Source organism: Meleagris gallopavo, chromosome 2 (genome assembly GCF_905368555.1).
Source record: "Meleagris gallopavo chromosome 2, MGAL_WU_HG_1.1, whole genome shotgun sequence".
NCBI lineage: Eukaryota > Metazoa > Chordata > Aves > Galliformes > Phasianidae > Meleagris > Meleagris gallopavo.
Genome location: NC_139405.1, coordinates 3,040,526 through 3,056,919, shown reverse-complemented (window position 1 = coordinate 3,056,919; position 16,394 = coordinate 3,040,526). Strand labels below are relative to the sequence as shown.

Sequence of the window (16,394 nt, the reverse complement as noted above, 5' to 3'; positions counted from 1 at the left end):
TAAAAAGTAATATGGCTACTAAGGGAATTAGTCTCCGATTCAGCACAGTGTAAAACCTTCTAAACACAGCCAGTTACAGATTGACCCAGGTTAGATGCTGGTTCTTCACTGGTTCAAAATGGTTCTTCACTTTACTGGGACTGCTAACATGTTTAAAATATGAAAGGAATTAGAAATTCTAAGCTACAAATCAGCTTGAAAACTCATTTTCCTTTCTCCTAGAGCTGAACATCCTCTTTGTTGGCTAGGCTTTTATTACCAGAACACTTTCTCTGAATGAACCTACTTTTTATGGCCCATCTCAGCTGCTGCGTGAATAGGCAACTGCCAGTTATCCTCATTGCAGTAGAGATTTGGATCTGCCCCTTCTGATAACAACAGCTCCACACACTTGGCATGGCCCTCCTGCGCAGCAATCAGTAGTGGAGTGGCTCTGTCTTTGGCCTGGCAGTTGATGTCTGCACCTGACAGAAAGACTTCAGGTTACTTGGTGTAAAATAAACAACGAATTAACAAGTAACTGGTTTTCAGGGAGTGACTTCACAACACAAGTCTCTCCCACGGCAATAAGGAAATGTTCACTATCTTGCTGCTAACTTTTTAAACAGTGCATTAACATTAACTTCCCCAAGTGATAACAAAAGTATTGGAGGAAAGGCAATGGCCAAGACAATTGTTTGACTGCAATTAATTTTTAAGTTGTTCTCCCCTACTATTGGTAGCTCTGTTAGCATGCTTCCTCTGATTAGGTCAAGGCAGCCTCAGCTTTAATAGCTAGGCAGTTAATTCTGGTTGTAAGGATACATGCACTTAGATACATGACACTTACAGACTGTGGATGAAACCACTGCTGTCACTTTATCACTAGAGAGAGGACTTTTCACTTAGCCTAAACAATATCCCACCAAAATACTAGTAATATAGTGCTAGTGAAGGTCTTCTGAAGACCAACCATCCTTAATCTGTCCATAGTTGTACTATTTCCTACTATCACTTGATGAAAACTACACCAAACTACTGAAACAACTTTTAATCAAGATGATGTTGCATCTGTCTGCAACCGATATCACATTTAATTATTTAAATGTGAATTTATGAAGTGCAAAAGTAGAATTAAAATTGTATCTGATGACAGGCATCTGATGTAAGCTTAAGAACAACAAAGCCCAACAAAAGACTGCTATTACCATGGGATATAAGTGTTCTTAAGCTCTCCAGCCTTCCATACTGAGCAGCAACAAACAATGGTGTAATTCCAAAGTCATCCTTACACTCGATGTTTGCTCTTTTCTCCAGGAGTATTTTCATTATCTCAATATGTTGCTGAAATAAATATTTTTATTAGTAACAAAAAAAAAAAACTGAAGGGGAAATGACATCATCTGTGTTCCCTCTAAATAGAAATAGGAAAAATGCAATCTACTCGCTATTCTAAAGATATGACAGAAAAAGTTTTGGAAAAAAATTGAGTTTAATTTATTTTTTTCACATTTGCACATTTGCAAATGGAAATTAATTTATTGAAAACATTAAAGTAACATATTTCTATCCTGGAAACAACTCTTATATCTCACTGATTAGGAGATACTCAACAGGACTTTGTCAGGAAATATTACATGTTCACTTCCCACATATAGTAAGTGAGCCAGTAAGTGCATGCAGTATTAATAATACTTCAATTAATGCTTCCCAACATCAACGTGTCATGAAATTTTAGATACACTTTTGAGTCCACTGCAAGCCCTTTAGCATTTATGACTGTTAAGGTAGGTTAGGAAAACATCACCTGATCAAAAGACAAGATCTATGAATTACTGCACAGAATACACTGTTACATGCCAATGGTATGATATGCCTACAGGTTACCTGAAATGCAGCTTGGTGCAAAGAATTCCACCCAGACCAGGAATGAGATCCTTCAACGCTTGCTCCATTTTGGATCAGAAACCTTACAACATCTGCATGCCCATTTTCAACGGCTTCAAATCAAACAGTAAAACAAAAAAATCCAACAGCCTCTTATTAAAGAACTCACTTAGTGATGAGACTCAGGTGGTCTCATCACTAAGTTCCTGACACAACTTTCCTAATTATTTTATACCCGTTTATATTTGCTTACTTCACTTCTACATTTAAAATGCAAGAACAGAGGTGGGAAATGGAAATTTAGTCACAAAATTTCTAGTTGGACATGTTAGAAACCCACTGCCATTGTGCTGGGACTGACAACAAATGCAGGTTTCTCCAGTGAAGCAGAGACAACTCTGCAGTAGGCACCTTACTACTTGATAGCTTCCAAGCCTCAACTTAAGAAGCCCACTGCCTGGGTTCCAACAGATTGCCCAAAACTTAAGCTTTCTTTAAAAAAAGTTTAAAACTTTTAACACCATCGATATGAAACTCATTCACAAGGCGTATTTTTGATTTATATAAATTAATTAATGAATCCTATATTTAGTTTTTCAGTATTGTTTTAAGGCACAATTTGTAGCAGAACTTTCTTTAGATCAGTGGTTTCTGGATCTACTCCACCTCTGAGCCCCAAGACTACTATTTAGGCTACAAAAGCATGAAATATGACAAGCAGAGAATTAACTCTGGAGTATAGCACAGCTTCTCCCACATAGCAGTCACTCTGAGACTTCAGAAAAGCATCACCTAGGAAGAGGGCGGTGTTTGATTCGGTGGTAACTTGGTCAGGATCAACTCCAGCTTCCAGAAGAACCCCGACACACTCTGAGGACCCACAGCGTGCAGAAAGGTGCAGTGCACTCATCCCTTCAAACGTCTTTGAATGTATGTAGTTATCAGATGGAGCTACAGATGAGAACAATGAAAAAGAAGTATTTAGCAATAAGTTAAAAACACAGTTCTTAACTTAAAATATTTGAGGTATTGAAACGCAAGGCCTGCAGGGTATCAGTTATTGCTGGCCATATACAGGTACTTGCTTTGGACTGAGAAGATAAAGTAAAACCAGCTGTCATTCACAGACTATAACACTGCCATTTTTTTCTTTACCACATCTTGTCAATATCTATGAAACAAATTTACAAAGGAACATGATAAATCTATTTAATTTATATTTTACATCACAGGGAAGTTGAGCTGCAAGTTGAGTGATTTCACACCACTTGTCCTCACCTGCATTAATTAGCAGCCTCAGACATTTGCTGGAATTGTGAGCTGCTGCCTCGTGGATTGGCATCCAGCCCCTGTTGTCGGGGACATCAAGGCTGTATCCCTGCCTGATCAGCTTCTGCAGCACTTTGGAATTCCCTTCTCTTGCTGCAAGTCCCACAGCAGAACACCGGTCGGAATACGCCTCTGTGAAATCCATCCTTTACTAATAAGCCCTGCAGTGGGAAGGTGGGAGGGAAGAAATAAAGGAGAAAAAAAGCTTGTTAGTAAAAAACACACCCAAATTACTACAGTACAGGGCCAGAAGCACCAACTATGAATCAGAGTGTCAAGGCTCCTTGTGACTGACAGCCTGGCCGTGAGCCAGCAGCGTGCCTTGGTGCCAGGAAGGCCAATGGTGTGCGTGACACAGAGCGAGGCCAGCAGGGCAAGAGGTGATCCTTCCCCTCTGCTCTGCTCTGGTGAGGCCACACCTGGAGCACTGCGCCCAGTTCTGGGCCGCCCAGCTCAAGAAAGATGGGGAGATCAGGAGGGAGTCCAGAGGAGGGCTACAGCGCTGTGAGGGGCCTGGAGCATCTCCTGCGCGAGGACAGGCTGAGACATGGGGCTGCTCAGGAGAACGGAAGGCTGAGAGCGGACCTTACTGCACTTATCTGAGGTGCGGGAGTCAGGCGGGTGGGGGCGGATCTTTGCAGCGCTGTGCAGGACAGGACAAGGGGCAACAGGCAACGGGCACAGCCTGGGGCACAGCAGGTCGCACACAAACACAGCAGGGATATTCTCCTGGCACGGCACAGCACGGCAACTCTCACCGTCGCGGGGCGGTGCGGGAGGAGGAGGCATGGAGGAGCCGCCCCGCCCCGCCCGCAGTGCGCATGCCCGCCCCGTCCCGCACGCAGTCGGGGCAGCGCGGCGGGTTGCGGCCATGTGGGTGTTCGGCTACGGCTCCCTCATCTGGAAGGTGGACTTCCCCTACCAGGAGAAGATGGTGGGGCGCATCCGCGGCTACAGCCGGCGGTTCTGGCAGGGCAGCACCGACCACCGCGGCGTGCCGGGCAAGGTGAGGGGTCGGCCGGGTTGTGTCAGCTCCGCACCCGAGCTCGAAAGGGCCGGATGTGCCGGGGCAGCTCCTCGCCCCGCCGCACCGTAACGCGGCGGCGGCCGCCGATCCGCAGCCCGTGGCCGGGCTGCCGGCGGAGCTGTCAACGGGCCGCCTGCCTTCCGCGCCCGCCCGGCACTCTGCCGGGGCGGGTCTGCACACAGAGCCGCCTCCCGCCAAGTGGCGGCCGGCCGAAACGCCGCTCTGGGGCGGCCCTGAGGGCACTGGCTGCGCTCTGCACCCGGGACTTGTCTGCTGGTGGCTTGGCAGGGCACCTGATGCTGCATCCTGCCGCTGTGAGGCACCGAGGACGGATACCTCCGGTGTAGTTCTCTGCGGCAAGATGCGCTTTTTAACGCTCAGAGTTTTAATTTTCTCCTTCGTTCTGCTACTGCTTGGTGTGGTTAAGGCACTGGAATGGGAATAACACCGCTGCGCTGCGGCCCTCCCCATACACGGGCTAAAGAGCTCAGCAGACACTAAAGGGACAATAGGTGACAGAAGCGCCCAGCAGGTTAGATGAATGCCTTTGATGTGGCACGGCTGCGTTATTTACAGCTGCAGATGCTGCTCACGGTTGAGTCATCAGAAATGCGAACGCATCATAAATGTGTAGGATCCGACACTCGGTACGGCGCTAACAACTCACCAGCATTCAGTGCTGCCTTAAATCATGTGGAACAGCTTTTCCTCAGGCTGCCAAAGCAGCCCTCAAACCTGCACCCTGCTAACACTGCTCTGAAGCCGGGCTGGAGTCAGTGAGGGCACCCCTAGCAAAGGCAGAAGGATTCTTCTTATAAAGAAAGCACAGTGCTATGTGTAGCTTGGAAGGAATTTCACGTAGTCCTAACCAGCACTAATTCCTACTTCTGGCAGAAGGTGACTTTCACAGTGCTTTTAGGTACAAGCACACCGAGTGTTTCCCTGCTGCTCTCTGAGCTGGGAGGACACGGCACGTGCTGTGATGCTGGCTGTACAGCTGAGTGCCTTCTTAGCAGGAGCCACCAGCCATCCTTTTCCAAACTCTGCTCATGTGTGTTGCAAAAATTCTATTCCCCTCTTGCATCTCGACGGACCAAAGAAATCAAACCAAAAGCATTCCAGAGTTGTTCAGGTGAGGCCTAAGAGTGTCATCTGCAAGCCTTCAGTAATTAGGATGCTGGGCTTTAAAACAAGTTTTTAAAAAATCAGTAGAGAAAGTCCCTTTCTTTGGACTTCAGAAAGTTATAAATCCCTCACAGGCCGGTGGTCCTCTCTTTCTGTACTGCACTATCTTCTGTTGGGCTAACTGAAATTCTGGGGAATAGCCAGATTGCATTTGTGTGGATTCTGGAAGTCTTGCAGAATGGCTGTGCCAACTCACTACCAGCCAGTGCATCCTTTGTTCCAGTTAGCTCCACTGTTTGCATTTGTGCCCCAGTGCAGGTCATGCCCAGAACCATCATCTGCAGCCATAAACAGCCTTAAAGCAAACAAAAGCCCTACAGGGGCTCATGCACTGCTCTATTTCTATTTAGGAATAGTCTGTTATTATTTATGCTTATTGATAAATGCGTTTTATTTTTGTTGATGGAAATGCTTAGCGTTAACAAAACATCCTTAGCACCAACAAGTTAATGCCTTCTGGAATTACTCAGTCCTCAAGTTGTTGCTGCTAATTCCAAGGCAAAGAGCTCCCTCACTGTATGCTGAGGAAATGCACCACAATTATCAAGGCCTGATGATCTCTGCTATAAACCATTAAAACCTCTAACATCAGGAGCAATGTCTCTTGTGGGTGAGCTATTGGAGAAATTGGTCCTTCAGTACTAAAGCATTTTAAAGAGCAGTGAAATAGTAGCCAGCAAGTTAAAAATGCTCTCCTGAAATCACAAGTTGCTACAACATTCCACGGTCAGCACAGCAACAACATACAGAGCACTTTGACATACAATGCTGCAAGCTTTTAGTGCAGAACTCAGTTGGCCCTGTACTCATACACTGAACTGCTCGGCTGATAACTAATTAACCATCTTCTTAACAGCACAAAGTGATGTTTTCATCATCTTGTCATTGGCTCAGAAAGACCTGAATAACAGTAAGCCCAAGTGCTTGCATAAGTGGCAAATTCAAACTAGTCCTAGTCCAAACTTCAGAAAAAATGGCAGCAAAAGTGCAGTCCTACACAATTCACACTAAACTCCTCAGACTAAAACCTAAGGGATCAATAAACATCTATTTTAATAGAACATAACCAAAGCATATCTTGGTACTTTCCCTCCTAAAAGTACATTTCTGAGTTTCCTAAACCTCTTCTAGTAAGGCTGGCTTTGTAACTTAGATTTACTGGGTTTGGTCACCCGTTGACTTCCCACTGTTTCCAAATCCTTCTTGAAGCATGAATCCTCATAGTCACTGTTCAACTGCAAAGGAGAAAATACATTAAAAACATCAGCATTTAAAACTTCTTCCAGTAACTAAGCACATAGCTTGGGCTATGATAGTAATCCAGCTCCTTCTGCAAAATAACCAGTTTTCCATACTCACAAACTGTATTTTTAGCCTCCAGTGTTTGAGAGAATCTCTTCCAACAATACCAGACTAACCTGCAGTTCCTCAGGCTACCTTAAAAATGCTGAATTCTTCTTAGTACTGCGGTTCTGTAAGATAGGTTCCAAGGCTCACTTACTAAGAGCTCCTCAACAAACTTAAAATTCAGGGCATAATCTCACCCAGATGCATTAATTTGAACAGTTTTAACTTTTGGCAGCTCTCTGAAGAGCCCCAGACGTGGACACTGTGTCTACATTTGCATCTAGTCCTGCTCTGTACAAGAACAAAGAGCTGTGTTCAGTGCAGCGCCGAGTTAGGACTGCAAGTTTGGTTCTGCCCATTGCCCTGTGTTCTTCATTCTTCTGCAAGCCACAGGAACAGCACTGAAATGCAAACACATTCAAGGGCTGAAGCATGAAACCATTGTTACTACAGCATGGTTTGACCAAACTAACAGCTTGCAGCAGCCAGAAGGGCAGTTGGATGGCTTCTCCTTACAGGCCCCTTCTCCCAGCTCCTGCCCACCTGCTGTGGTTGCCCAGTGCCCAGACAGTCAGGCAGTCTCAGTGTTGGAGACTCTGTACCTAACCTTTGGATGTGCTGGGGAAGAAAAAACCCTAAGGAAATGTGATGACATAATCGATGGATTATCTTAACTGCCTGCTCCCCACTATTAACCCCAAGGGACTCCTACGTGTTCTCTCTGATGTGGGGTTACCAAGTTTATAAAAAATGAGTGATTCAGCTTAAGGTGAATTCGTTTTAAGGTAATGAAGGGCTTTTAGCTTGTTAAACACAAAGTGGAGAAAAAAGGTAATCAAACTAAAACCTTTTCTAAGGTAACGTTTCCTTTTTATCCCATCTTATTTTCGTACTCACATGCCAAAATGAATCGATTCTTCTATTAGTAAACATTTGGTATCTTCAGGATCTGAGCACTTTCATGTACCATTCAAAATAATCTCGTGTAGCATGGAAGACCTTACTTCTGTTTGCCCTGTTAATTTCATAGGACTCATTGGCTAGACCTGAGGAACTGCAAGCTGTGCAAAACTGAAGAAGTTCCTCCAAGATACCTGACTTAGGAGACCATTCAAGTTCATAGTACTTCTTGGGCACAGCAGAAATAGTTTTCATTTATGTTATATAACTCATCATTTACAGATGTATTATTTTCTTTACTTAGCTTGCAGAGGTAATACTTGTGGTTCCACAATGCTGTTTGGTTTAGGTAGTTCCCCACAAACCAGTCAATGTAACAAGCAATCAGCTTGTTAAGCCTAAAATATTTAGCAAAATATTTGATCATCACAAGTTTCCATCTGTGAGAGACAGCCCAGCATGACTTCACTGCTATTACCCACATGAGATCTGCTCAGATATACTCTACAGACAGACAGTCAATGGTATATTTAGCCTAACTCAAGGTGAACCCTTCAGCACTATTATTAGTGCAGCATGTTAACTAGCTTCTCTTGAGGTTAAAGCTGAACGACAGCAAAACAGCCCCAGGTGATTTATTGATTGAGACTATTCTCAAATGGCCTAGGTGAACAGGTAGCTGTGCCAACTTTTCCCCCAAAATAAACAGCCGTTAAGATGATGAAACAGCTTACACTGAATAAATAGTATCTACAGTTGATGGAAGATGGCTCTGCAAAAACTAAATTTTGTGTTTTCCTTCTTAGGAAAAGAATTTCTGTTCTTCTGAGGACTCGGTGTAGGAGAATATCAGCTCTGTTACTGTGTGAAAGAGACAGAGATGAGTACAGACTGAGCAAAGAGAACTAAGCACGGACACGTCAGTGAAGCTATGAGAGAGGAGTTGTAAAAAGACTGAAATGATAGAGTACCCAAGGGCAAAAGTTAGCTACGACTCAGTGAAAGGCCTGCATCCACGCACACCGAGTTCTGATCATCTGCCTAACACCCAAGGAAACAAACTTCTATCCTAGACTACAATTGAATGAACCAGTATCTCTGCTTTCCCTTGTGTAACCAGACACTAAACTGATGCTAAAAACAGCAATTTTACACTACTGATGTAGTTCCTCATAGGGTTTTATGCTTTAAATTGTTATTTTAAACTTTATTGAGGAGTTGGTCTCTGTGATCCTTGTGGGTCCCTTCGAGCTTGGGATATTGTGCGATTCCACAGGTTACACAGAAAAAGTCAGCTAGCTGTAACTTTCCAAAAACATCTAATTTGCGGGGTGCTTTTAAACTCAGGAGTTGCCATAGTGTGTAGTTAACATTTTCTAAGATTGTTAGTGCAATCCAAGGCAGCAGTGGTAGCATCTCGCTTTGTTTAGCCACGCTAGATTTCCCCATTACATCATTTGCTGTACCTGGTATAAACTTCCTGTAGAGAAGCAGGTTCACCTCATCGCTGCTCCAGAGAAAACACGCTGTGCTCCTGATGAGGAGCAGCGTGACAGAGGATGGGATACTCTGGATAATTCCGCACCAATGAATTATTGTCACCAGTCATTTACAGTAAAAGCTGCTGACTGAACTAACAAGGATTTTCATTTAATTTTAGCCTGGAAGAGTTGTGACTCTGGTTGAAGACCCTGAGGTACAGTACTCCTGTTCTGTCTCTATAGTATAGAGACTGTCCTATTGTGTTCCCAGCCTGTGTAGTAAGTCTCTATTAATTTTTGCTTCTCTACAAGCCAATAATTGAGTTATCTTTACTGAAATGAAGCGTTTTCTCAAAATGACTTGAGAGTTACGCTCTTCATTACTTCAAATAAATCCATCAGTCTAAACTAAGCAACTGAAAGCAGTTTGGGTCTATTATTATGAAGGTGTACTTTAAAGTATTTTCCTAAGTAGTCACTTCAGCTCTCCTGCTATATAGTGCAGGTTAGTTTACTTTCAGTGCATGTATGATGCTGAAGATGCACTGATATCAGACATCAGATGTTGTGTGAGAGCCATCATCTCAGCCTCCCAAAATAAAAACTGAAACAAATTAAGATTACGTCACAGTGATTAAAAAGATTCACTTGCTTTAATTTTTGCTACATGGATAAACTGTTTAAGGAATGAAATGCCACAACAGTGTGTTTAGTTTTTACCTAATCCTGTAAAATTAGCTCAGAGATAGAGGTAAGTTTAGCAGTAATTGTAAACTTGGACTGTTTTTGCAGTTAGCAAAACCAGCAAAATGCAGTGCACTGTCCCTCATTGTGATTTTCTGTACCTTTCTAGTAAGGGTTTTTTTCACATTACAGCACTGCTGGGTACCATTATGTTACAGACTCCTATATAAACAAAGAATGGTTATGTTTGTTGTCACTCCATTTCTATTGTTAAGCAAACTTACTCGTTGTCATAGAAACTTTTTTCCCCTTAGCAAACCAGTTTTGTTTGGATGGGCTTTTTTCCCCTTTTCTCCAGAATCTGGCACGGCTCACACAAACGTCAAGTGATATGAGTGGGCTGTACTTCACTCTTAGCAACTCATTCTTACAGTTTCACAAGGTCATCTCACTCTGAGCCTCCCTTCACAGACCACAGCCATTACTCCACTGCACACACACCCAAACGTTGGTGGCAGTGGTGCTTTCTTTGGCAGTGCCAGCCCCCAGCTCCATGCCAGCTGTGTGTCCTGCAGCAGTTGCACTGTGCTATCTGGAAACATCTAGCTCACAGTTACTTTAATTTGCTCTATCCAAATCTCTGTGCCAGTTAAAAGGAAACACTGTACTCCTTGTCAGATTTCTGGCTTTTAATTTCCCATTATCTGAAATAGGATTTACCTCCAGTGAAAGCAAAATGAATGAAGTAGTGATGCTTGCATGTATACATGAATGTAATGGAAAACAAACTACAATCACTTTCCTGTGCTGCATCAAACCGACAAAACCGAAACAGAGACAGCAAACTCAGATCTCACTCATTTGCCCATCTAAAACTTTCCAGGAATATAACTCACCACAGTTAATATGTTCTCACAGATTTTACCCACAGTGAAGAAGAAATATAGAGACTTACAGAGGTGGTGATGAAATTCATCCTAGCAGTGTTTGCTGAGGAGCTACACCTAATTGTGCAAACTCAAGGTTCAGCTCAGCTTTTTCTTCCTGGGCTCAGTGTCAGCGTGGCAGCATTAGTGCTCTCATGCTGCCAAATCTGTGACAGAAGGGACAGCCTACTCTTAAAAGTGAAACCGGAAACACAGACAGGACTTGATCAAAATTACTTGGAATTTGGCCCTGTTTACAATTTTAATTGTCACTGCACTATTTTTGTGAGGTCGGGAAGATACTTGATATCCTTTCTGTCAGCTCTCTAATAGACAGCGTTCAGAAGCTCATGAAGGCTATCTATTATTTCAGATTTAGCTGCAACAAGAAATTGTTCCATAAGAAAAGCCTCAGCATCAGGAAGAAGGTAGAGGACTGATGTGCATAATTACTTTTTTGACTGAAGATTTCCTAAATAGAACAGCCTTCTTGATTTAAGTCTCCAAGAACAGTGTGAGAAATAGCTATAAAAAGACTGAAAATGGAAGAAAAAAATTTCAAACGTTTTGCCAAAATAAAGCAGAAATAGATTCATTTCCGAGTACGCTTTTAAACCCTGCTTGGATTTTCTTTTCCTATGTCCTCCCACAGGGCTGTGTGTGGGGCGTTGCTTACAGACTGCCAGCTGGACAAGAATGCGAAGTCAAGGCGTACCTGGACTTCAGAGAGAAGGGAGGCTACAGGACTACAACGGTTGTTTTCTACCCAAAGGACTCGTCAGTCAAACCCTTTGATGTACTGCTGTACATCGGCACTCGCGATAACCCCAACTACCTCGGCCCTGCGCCTCTGCAGGAGATTGCTGAGCAGATCATTGGCGCCGTCGGACCCAGCGGAAGAAACACGGAATACCTGTTTGAACTCGCTAATTCTATGAGAAATCTTGTACCAGAAGATGTAGACGAGCATCTCTTCTCCTTAGAGAAACTAGTAAAGGAACTCCTGGAAAAAGAACAAAACCTAAACTGCCTATAGAAGAACTTCTTTCATTGCTTCATCTTCAGAGGAATGGTTTCGTTGCACAGTGGGTATATGACTTGGAGGCATATTGCTCTGTACTATGCTATCTTATTTATTTAATATTGCATTCAAAAGAGTAGTTAGTCATTAAAACGTACTGTTTTAAAAAACATTCTTTTGGGAATCTATAGAAAGGGCAGCAGGGGAAGCGTTTTAGGTTTGAATTTGGTATATTGGTCTTTTACCCAAGGATTACATCTTTCTTTATAAAAATCACCAGGGAACCACTTAAGCCTCTCCGTTACTTCAGGTTTAAAAAAAATCTTCACAATATTTTTTCTGATCAAAATCTGCATTCACTTACAACTCCCGAGTCATTGACGTGATGGTTCTTTCCAATTCAAGACCACCAGCGTGGAGCTCAGTGCAGCAAAAGAGAGAGATGTGAAGTACTTGTTGTAAATCGCATAGTAAATGTGTGGTGGAACACTTCCATCAGTGTTCAACTTCACGGAAATTAAGTTATTCCACTGCATCAGTGACCTCATCCCATAGATCCTAGCTTGTCCTTAGGCACAGAGGATAAAGTGTTTCAGTGGTAGGAAAATAGTCTTTGCCCTTGGCCCATTATGTCATGCCCCTGAAAAGCACAGCATGGGGTACTCTGACATCAACAAGCCATACTGTATCAGTGCCTTATTTTATTTTTCAATGTTAATATCAAGAATAATTCTAAATTATTGAAACCAGCTAAGAGTATGACTTGAGCCACAGTGCAGCAAGAACGCTCAGAAACTCAGCTCTGATATCTGCCTTTAGATACTGGTGCAATTCCATGTCTTAAAAATTCACCAGTCTCTGAGGATACAGCTTAAGTCAACAATTTTCAAGCAGCATTTCAGGGATTTGAAACAAAAGGCCATTAAGAAAGGAACCCCCTTTTCAGCCAACAGACACACGTTGTATGGGCTGCCAGTCAGCCAAGGTTGGAAAGCCCCCAGCTGAGGCCAGTAGCCTTACTTTATGCAAAACAGAGGTAAATGGAGCTTCCGTCCCCACGATGACTTGTCTCGCTTCTCAAACTCTTAACTTATTTTTGTGACTTTTATCAAAACGTATTTTTGTGTGTTAACAAAATACCACGTAGCATCAGGTCTTTTCATACAGGGAATGTATATGTTTAGTAGTAGTTCAGAAGTCTATATATTTTGCATTGGTACTTGCAAAAAACATCTGTTTCTACTATACAAGTTGTGCATTTTCTTTCTTTGCATTGTCCTGTTTTATATTCGTAATTTCTCAAAAATGCTAAGGTTATCAGAATAACAAGCTGCTGTTATTTCTCTTGGCCACCTACAAGTCAAAAAGAGCATTTGAAAAAGGCACCTAGACAAGCAGACTGTAGGATATTACATTTCAAACCTAAATTCTAGATAATTAGACCATGTGAGATATGTAGCCAAGAAAGCTGTATTTTTTAAATACAGATTACAAATTCAGTGTGCTTCTGGCATCTCTCATGCGTTACACTCATTGGTGGGAAAAAAAAAGCAGATTGCTTTTTAGAATCTGCTGTTTAATGGTTGAATGCTGCCATTTTAAAAGGACATAATAGGGTCTCACTTGATGGACGACTCTAACCTGCAGAAGCAAACCTTCTGATCGTATCAGTATTAGAATCGTACGTAGCGAGGCCCCATTCTTCCATTAGTACTTGAGTTACTTGCAAACTCCTATGGGGGTCTTGATTCTCCACTGCACTGTGCTGGTTTAGGATTGATACAACTGAGTGGAAAAGCAACCCTGACTAATGCACCTGTAGGGCAGGACAGAAGGGTGGTCAGGACATCCAGGTGTCTGTCCATAATGGCAGTCATTCAGATGCCTGACAAGGTAAGGACACCAACACCTGAGTGACTTTGCACACCAAAGACTGACAGTGACAGCCAACACCCACATCAGCACCGATGAACACATGCCGTTAACACATGCATTTATTCCCTTTGACTTAAAGAACAAGTCTTAAGTGTTAGGGGATACTCAGCTGTTACTAAAAACGTTAGGTATGATTTATTTCACGAATACATAAGCGTTCCTCCTTCAGCAAAACAAAACCCACTTCTTTTCTTGTGCTTGCCTCGGATACAGACAAGCTGTAGTAAAGTTGAAACACGTGGAATGGCATGTCCACTTGATGCATTTTGTAATTCTTTCCTCCAAAGCTTATCTGTTCCTCAAAACAGGGCAAGGGATGCTCACGCTCGCTAACGATCCAAAAACAATGGTGATGATTCTCTCTTTGAAACTATATTTAAGTACTGTGTTGGGGCATTGTGCTTATGTATGGCTCTACACTTTGTATCTTTAATTATATTCAGGACATTGTTGGTTCATTTGCTTTCCAGATTCATAAAATTTGCAATAATATCTGTAATGATACATTCCAGTTTGTGCATACAACTTCAGTACAATAAAATGCATCACCTTTATTAATGGTGTTGGAGATAGAAACTTCCAATAATGTTATATTTAAGAGGTATCCAGTAATAGGATGGACACCACTGTGTATCTTAATAGCATCTGGTTAAGAAATGCTGTTAGCTATAATGATGAAAAATGATGTGCACGAGCTAGCTACCATTATGCAGTAATAAATGATGCCAACATAAGCAATTAATTAAAGCACTGGAAGCACATCCAAGCCACCCTCCCGACAGCTTCAGTCACCAGCACAAGCTTGGTATGCTTTCAGATCTGTTACCCACCACAGAATTAATACACGCTTTCTGTATGCCACAGGCTTATTTTTCTTCCCTCCTTGATAGAACCAAATCTAAATTAGTGACACAAGGATAAGAGATGTCTGTTAGGGCTTAATATACAAACGCACATGCAGTAAGCCATCTCTAAACTGTTTCCTGCAGTCCAAAGGTTTCAGCTGAACGCCAAGCTGCTGGTGTGCAGGGGGATGCTGGCTGTCCACACAAGCAGGCAGCAGCACAGCAAACCACCAGCATGGCACTGTATCCTGAATTTCTGTTGTGCAAGGATATGATTTGTGTAAGGTCAGAGAGAGACTGTTTCTCAGGTATTTACGCTTCTCTAGCAGTCTTCTGCAGAAGCTTGACTTCACCCGTACCCTCATTTCAGTCGCCAGCTACAGCAGCTCTTACTATTCCAGCTTCATTCTTTCAGTATTTTTATGCTATGAACATTTCCTTGCTCCTCTGTCTTTTTCTTCAGGTAACTTTCCTTCACTTCTTCCTCTCCTTTATCTCAACTATCTTCCCCACATCCTTCTGGTCTTTTACAGCCTTTGTCTTCTCTCCTGGCACCGTGCTCACATTGTACATGCATTTTAACTGGATTAATTAATTCCCAGCCAAACTTTAGCACATGATTAACAGGAAAAAAAATTATGCTTAAATACGTGCTTAAATAAATAGAATACAGTAGCACAGTTCAAAAGTATTTGCTAGATCTGTGACTGCTCTTTAGTACAGACGTAGCTATCTCACCTACATTATTTCCATCTAGAAATTGTTCTTCCTATCAGGGCAAAAGTTAACCAAGGGCATACAAACCATTTACTTAAGCAATTTGGGTTAACTCAGCTCAGTTTACTAGTGTACACACAGACGTACATACATCCATCATGCTGTTGGCAAGTATGATAAGAATGGCCTGGAACAAACCACCAGAAATCAACCCATTTGCACAGCCCACACAGCAGTCAGAGCTTTCTTTTTGCATCACCCCCTTCCTGTGTGTTCACACTCCTCACATCTATGTGAGCCGCCTATGGGTCAATCCTCTCATTAAACGTTTAAGAATTTATTAAGAATTGCTATATGCTACCAACACATTCCCATCATCCCCACATTATGTCCCTTCCCCATCTGCAAGGCAGATGGCACACTGCCCCACATTTCTCCTTCCTCCAGCATCTCCCATTTTGGCCCAATCATGTTTCTGGAGATAAAAGCAAGCACTTGCCTCATTATATTTGCCTGGACATTAAATAGGGTAATTTCTTTGATCTTCCAAGCCTATCCTTTGTAATAGAAGCCTTGTTGGCTCTACTCTAAAGACTTGGGGGAAAAAAAGAAACAAGGATTCTGTGACACAACCCAGCCAGCAGTTACACTGGTGCTCCCGTGGAACACTTTGCTGATGGGAGCAATGCACAGCAACCAGTAGTTATGGCACTAACAAAAGGTGCACAGTGCCCCATGCAAAAGGTTTGCTGTGCTGTACCCGAAGCTTTAAGCCTTCTAGTACAAGGCCCAATGCTTCAGTAGATTTCTGCAGATACTTGAGTGGAACTATCAGGTAACTGTTGGGTTCCAAGGGATGGAACACCTCCCTGTGAGGACAGGCTGAGAGAGCTGGACTGTGCAGCATGGAGAAGGGAAGACTGGGGGAGACCTGAGAGCGACCTTCAGTATCTGAAAGGGCTGTAAGAAGGAAGGGAACAGAGTCTTTAGATGGATTTGTGTGACAGGACAAGGAGAAATGGTTTATAACTAAAAGAGGGGAGATTTCGACTGGATATAAGGAAGAAGTTTTTGACAATAAGGCACTGGCACAGGTTGCCCAGAGTGGTGGTGAGTGTTCCATCCTTGGAG

The 16,394-nt window shown here is 42.9% G+C and overlaps 2 protein-coding genes across 6 annotated transcripts in view; one reads left to right on the top strand and one right to left on the bottom strand.

Annotated features, from left to right (window-relative positions):
* The window catches only part of ASB3 (ankyrin repeat and SOCS box containing 3), a 33,492-nt gene that overhangs the window by 14,986 nt on the left and 2,112 nt on the right, over positions 1 to 16,394 (bottom strand). For 3 of the 4 annotated variants that reach the window (XR_014881799.1, XM_085218632.1, XM_085218631.1), the window contains exons 2-6: positions 3,145 to 3,356; positions 2,659 to 2,817; positions 1,867 to 1,979; positions 1,188 to 1,323; positions 287 to 464 (exon numbers count right to left, since the gene is read on the bottom strand). Coding sequence is in view for 3 of the 4 variants with exons in the window: in XM_085218632.1 (XP_085074758.1) it covers positions 287 to 464; positions 1,188 to 1,323; positions 1,867 to 1,979; positions 2,659 to 2,817; positions 3,145 to 3,340 (782 nt within the window). In the remaining variant the exon portion in view is untranslated. Of the gene's footprint in view, positions 1 to 286; positions 465 to 1,187; positions 1,324 to 1,866; positions 1,980 to 2,658; positions 2,818 to 3,144; positions 3,357 to 3,780; positions 3,911 to 16,394 lie in introns of those variants that run through there. The other variant, XM_003203636.5, reaches the window with a different exon arrangement.
* Positions 3,996 to 14,255, top strand: CHAC2 (ChaC glutathione specific gamma-glutamylcyclotransferase 2). Of its 2 annotated transcripts, XM_085218636.1 has the most exons (3): positions 3,996 to 4,201; positions 9,315 to 9,350; positions 11,398 to 14,255. In XM_085218636.1, the coding sequence occupies exons 1-3, from the start codon at positions 4,067 to 4,069 to the stop codon at positions 11,779 to 11,781; spliced, it is 555 nt and encodes a 184-aa protein (XP_085074762.1). In that variant the 5' UTR covers positions 3,996 to 4,066; the 3' UTR covers positions 11,782 to 14,255. The 2 variants fall into 2 exon arrangements, with proteins under 2 accessions (XP_085074762.1, XP_085074764.1); XM_085218638.1 differs by lacking the exon at positions 9,315 to 9,350.

Bases quoted from the DNA above. Each gene is read 5' to 3' on its own strand.
- CHAC2 (XM_085218636.1), top strand. From the start codon at position 4,067: ATGTGGGTGTTCGGCTACGGCTCCCTCATCTGGAAGGTGGACTTCCCC. The intron at 4,202-9,314 runs GTGAGGGGTCGG...ATTTAATTTTAG, and splicing joins ACCGCGGCGTGCCGGGCAAG to CCTGGAAGAGTTGTGACTCT. The intron at 9,351-11,397 runs GTACAGTACTCC...GTCCTCCCACAG, and splicing joins CTCTGGTTGAAGACCCTGAG to GGCTGTGTGTGGGGCGTTGC.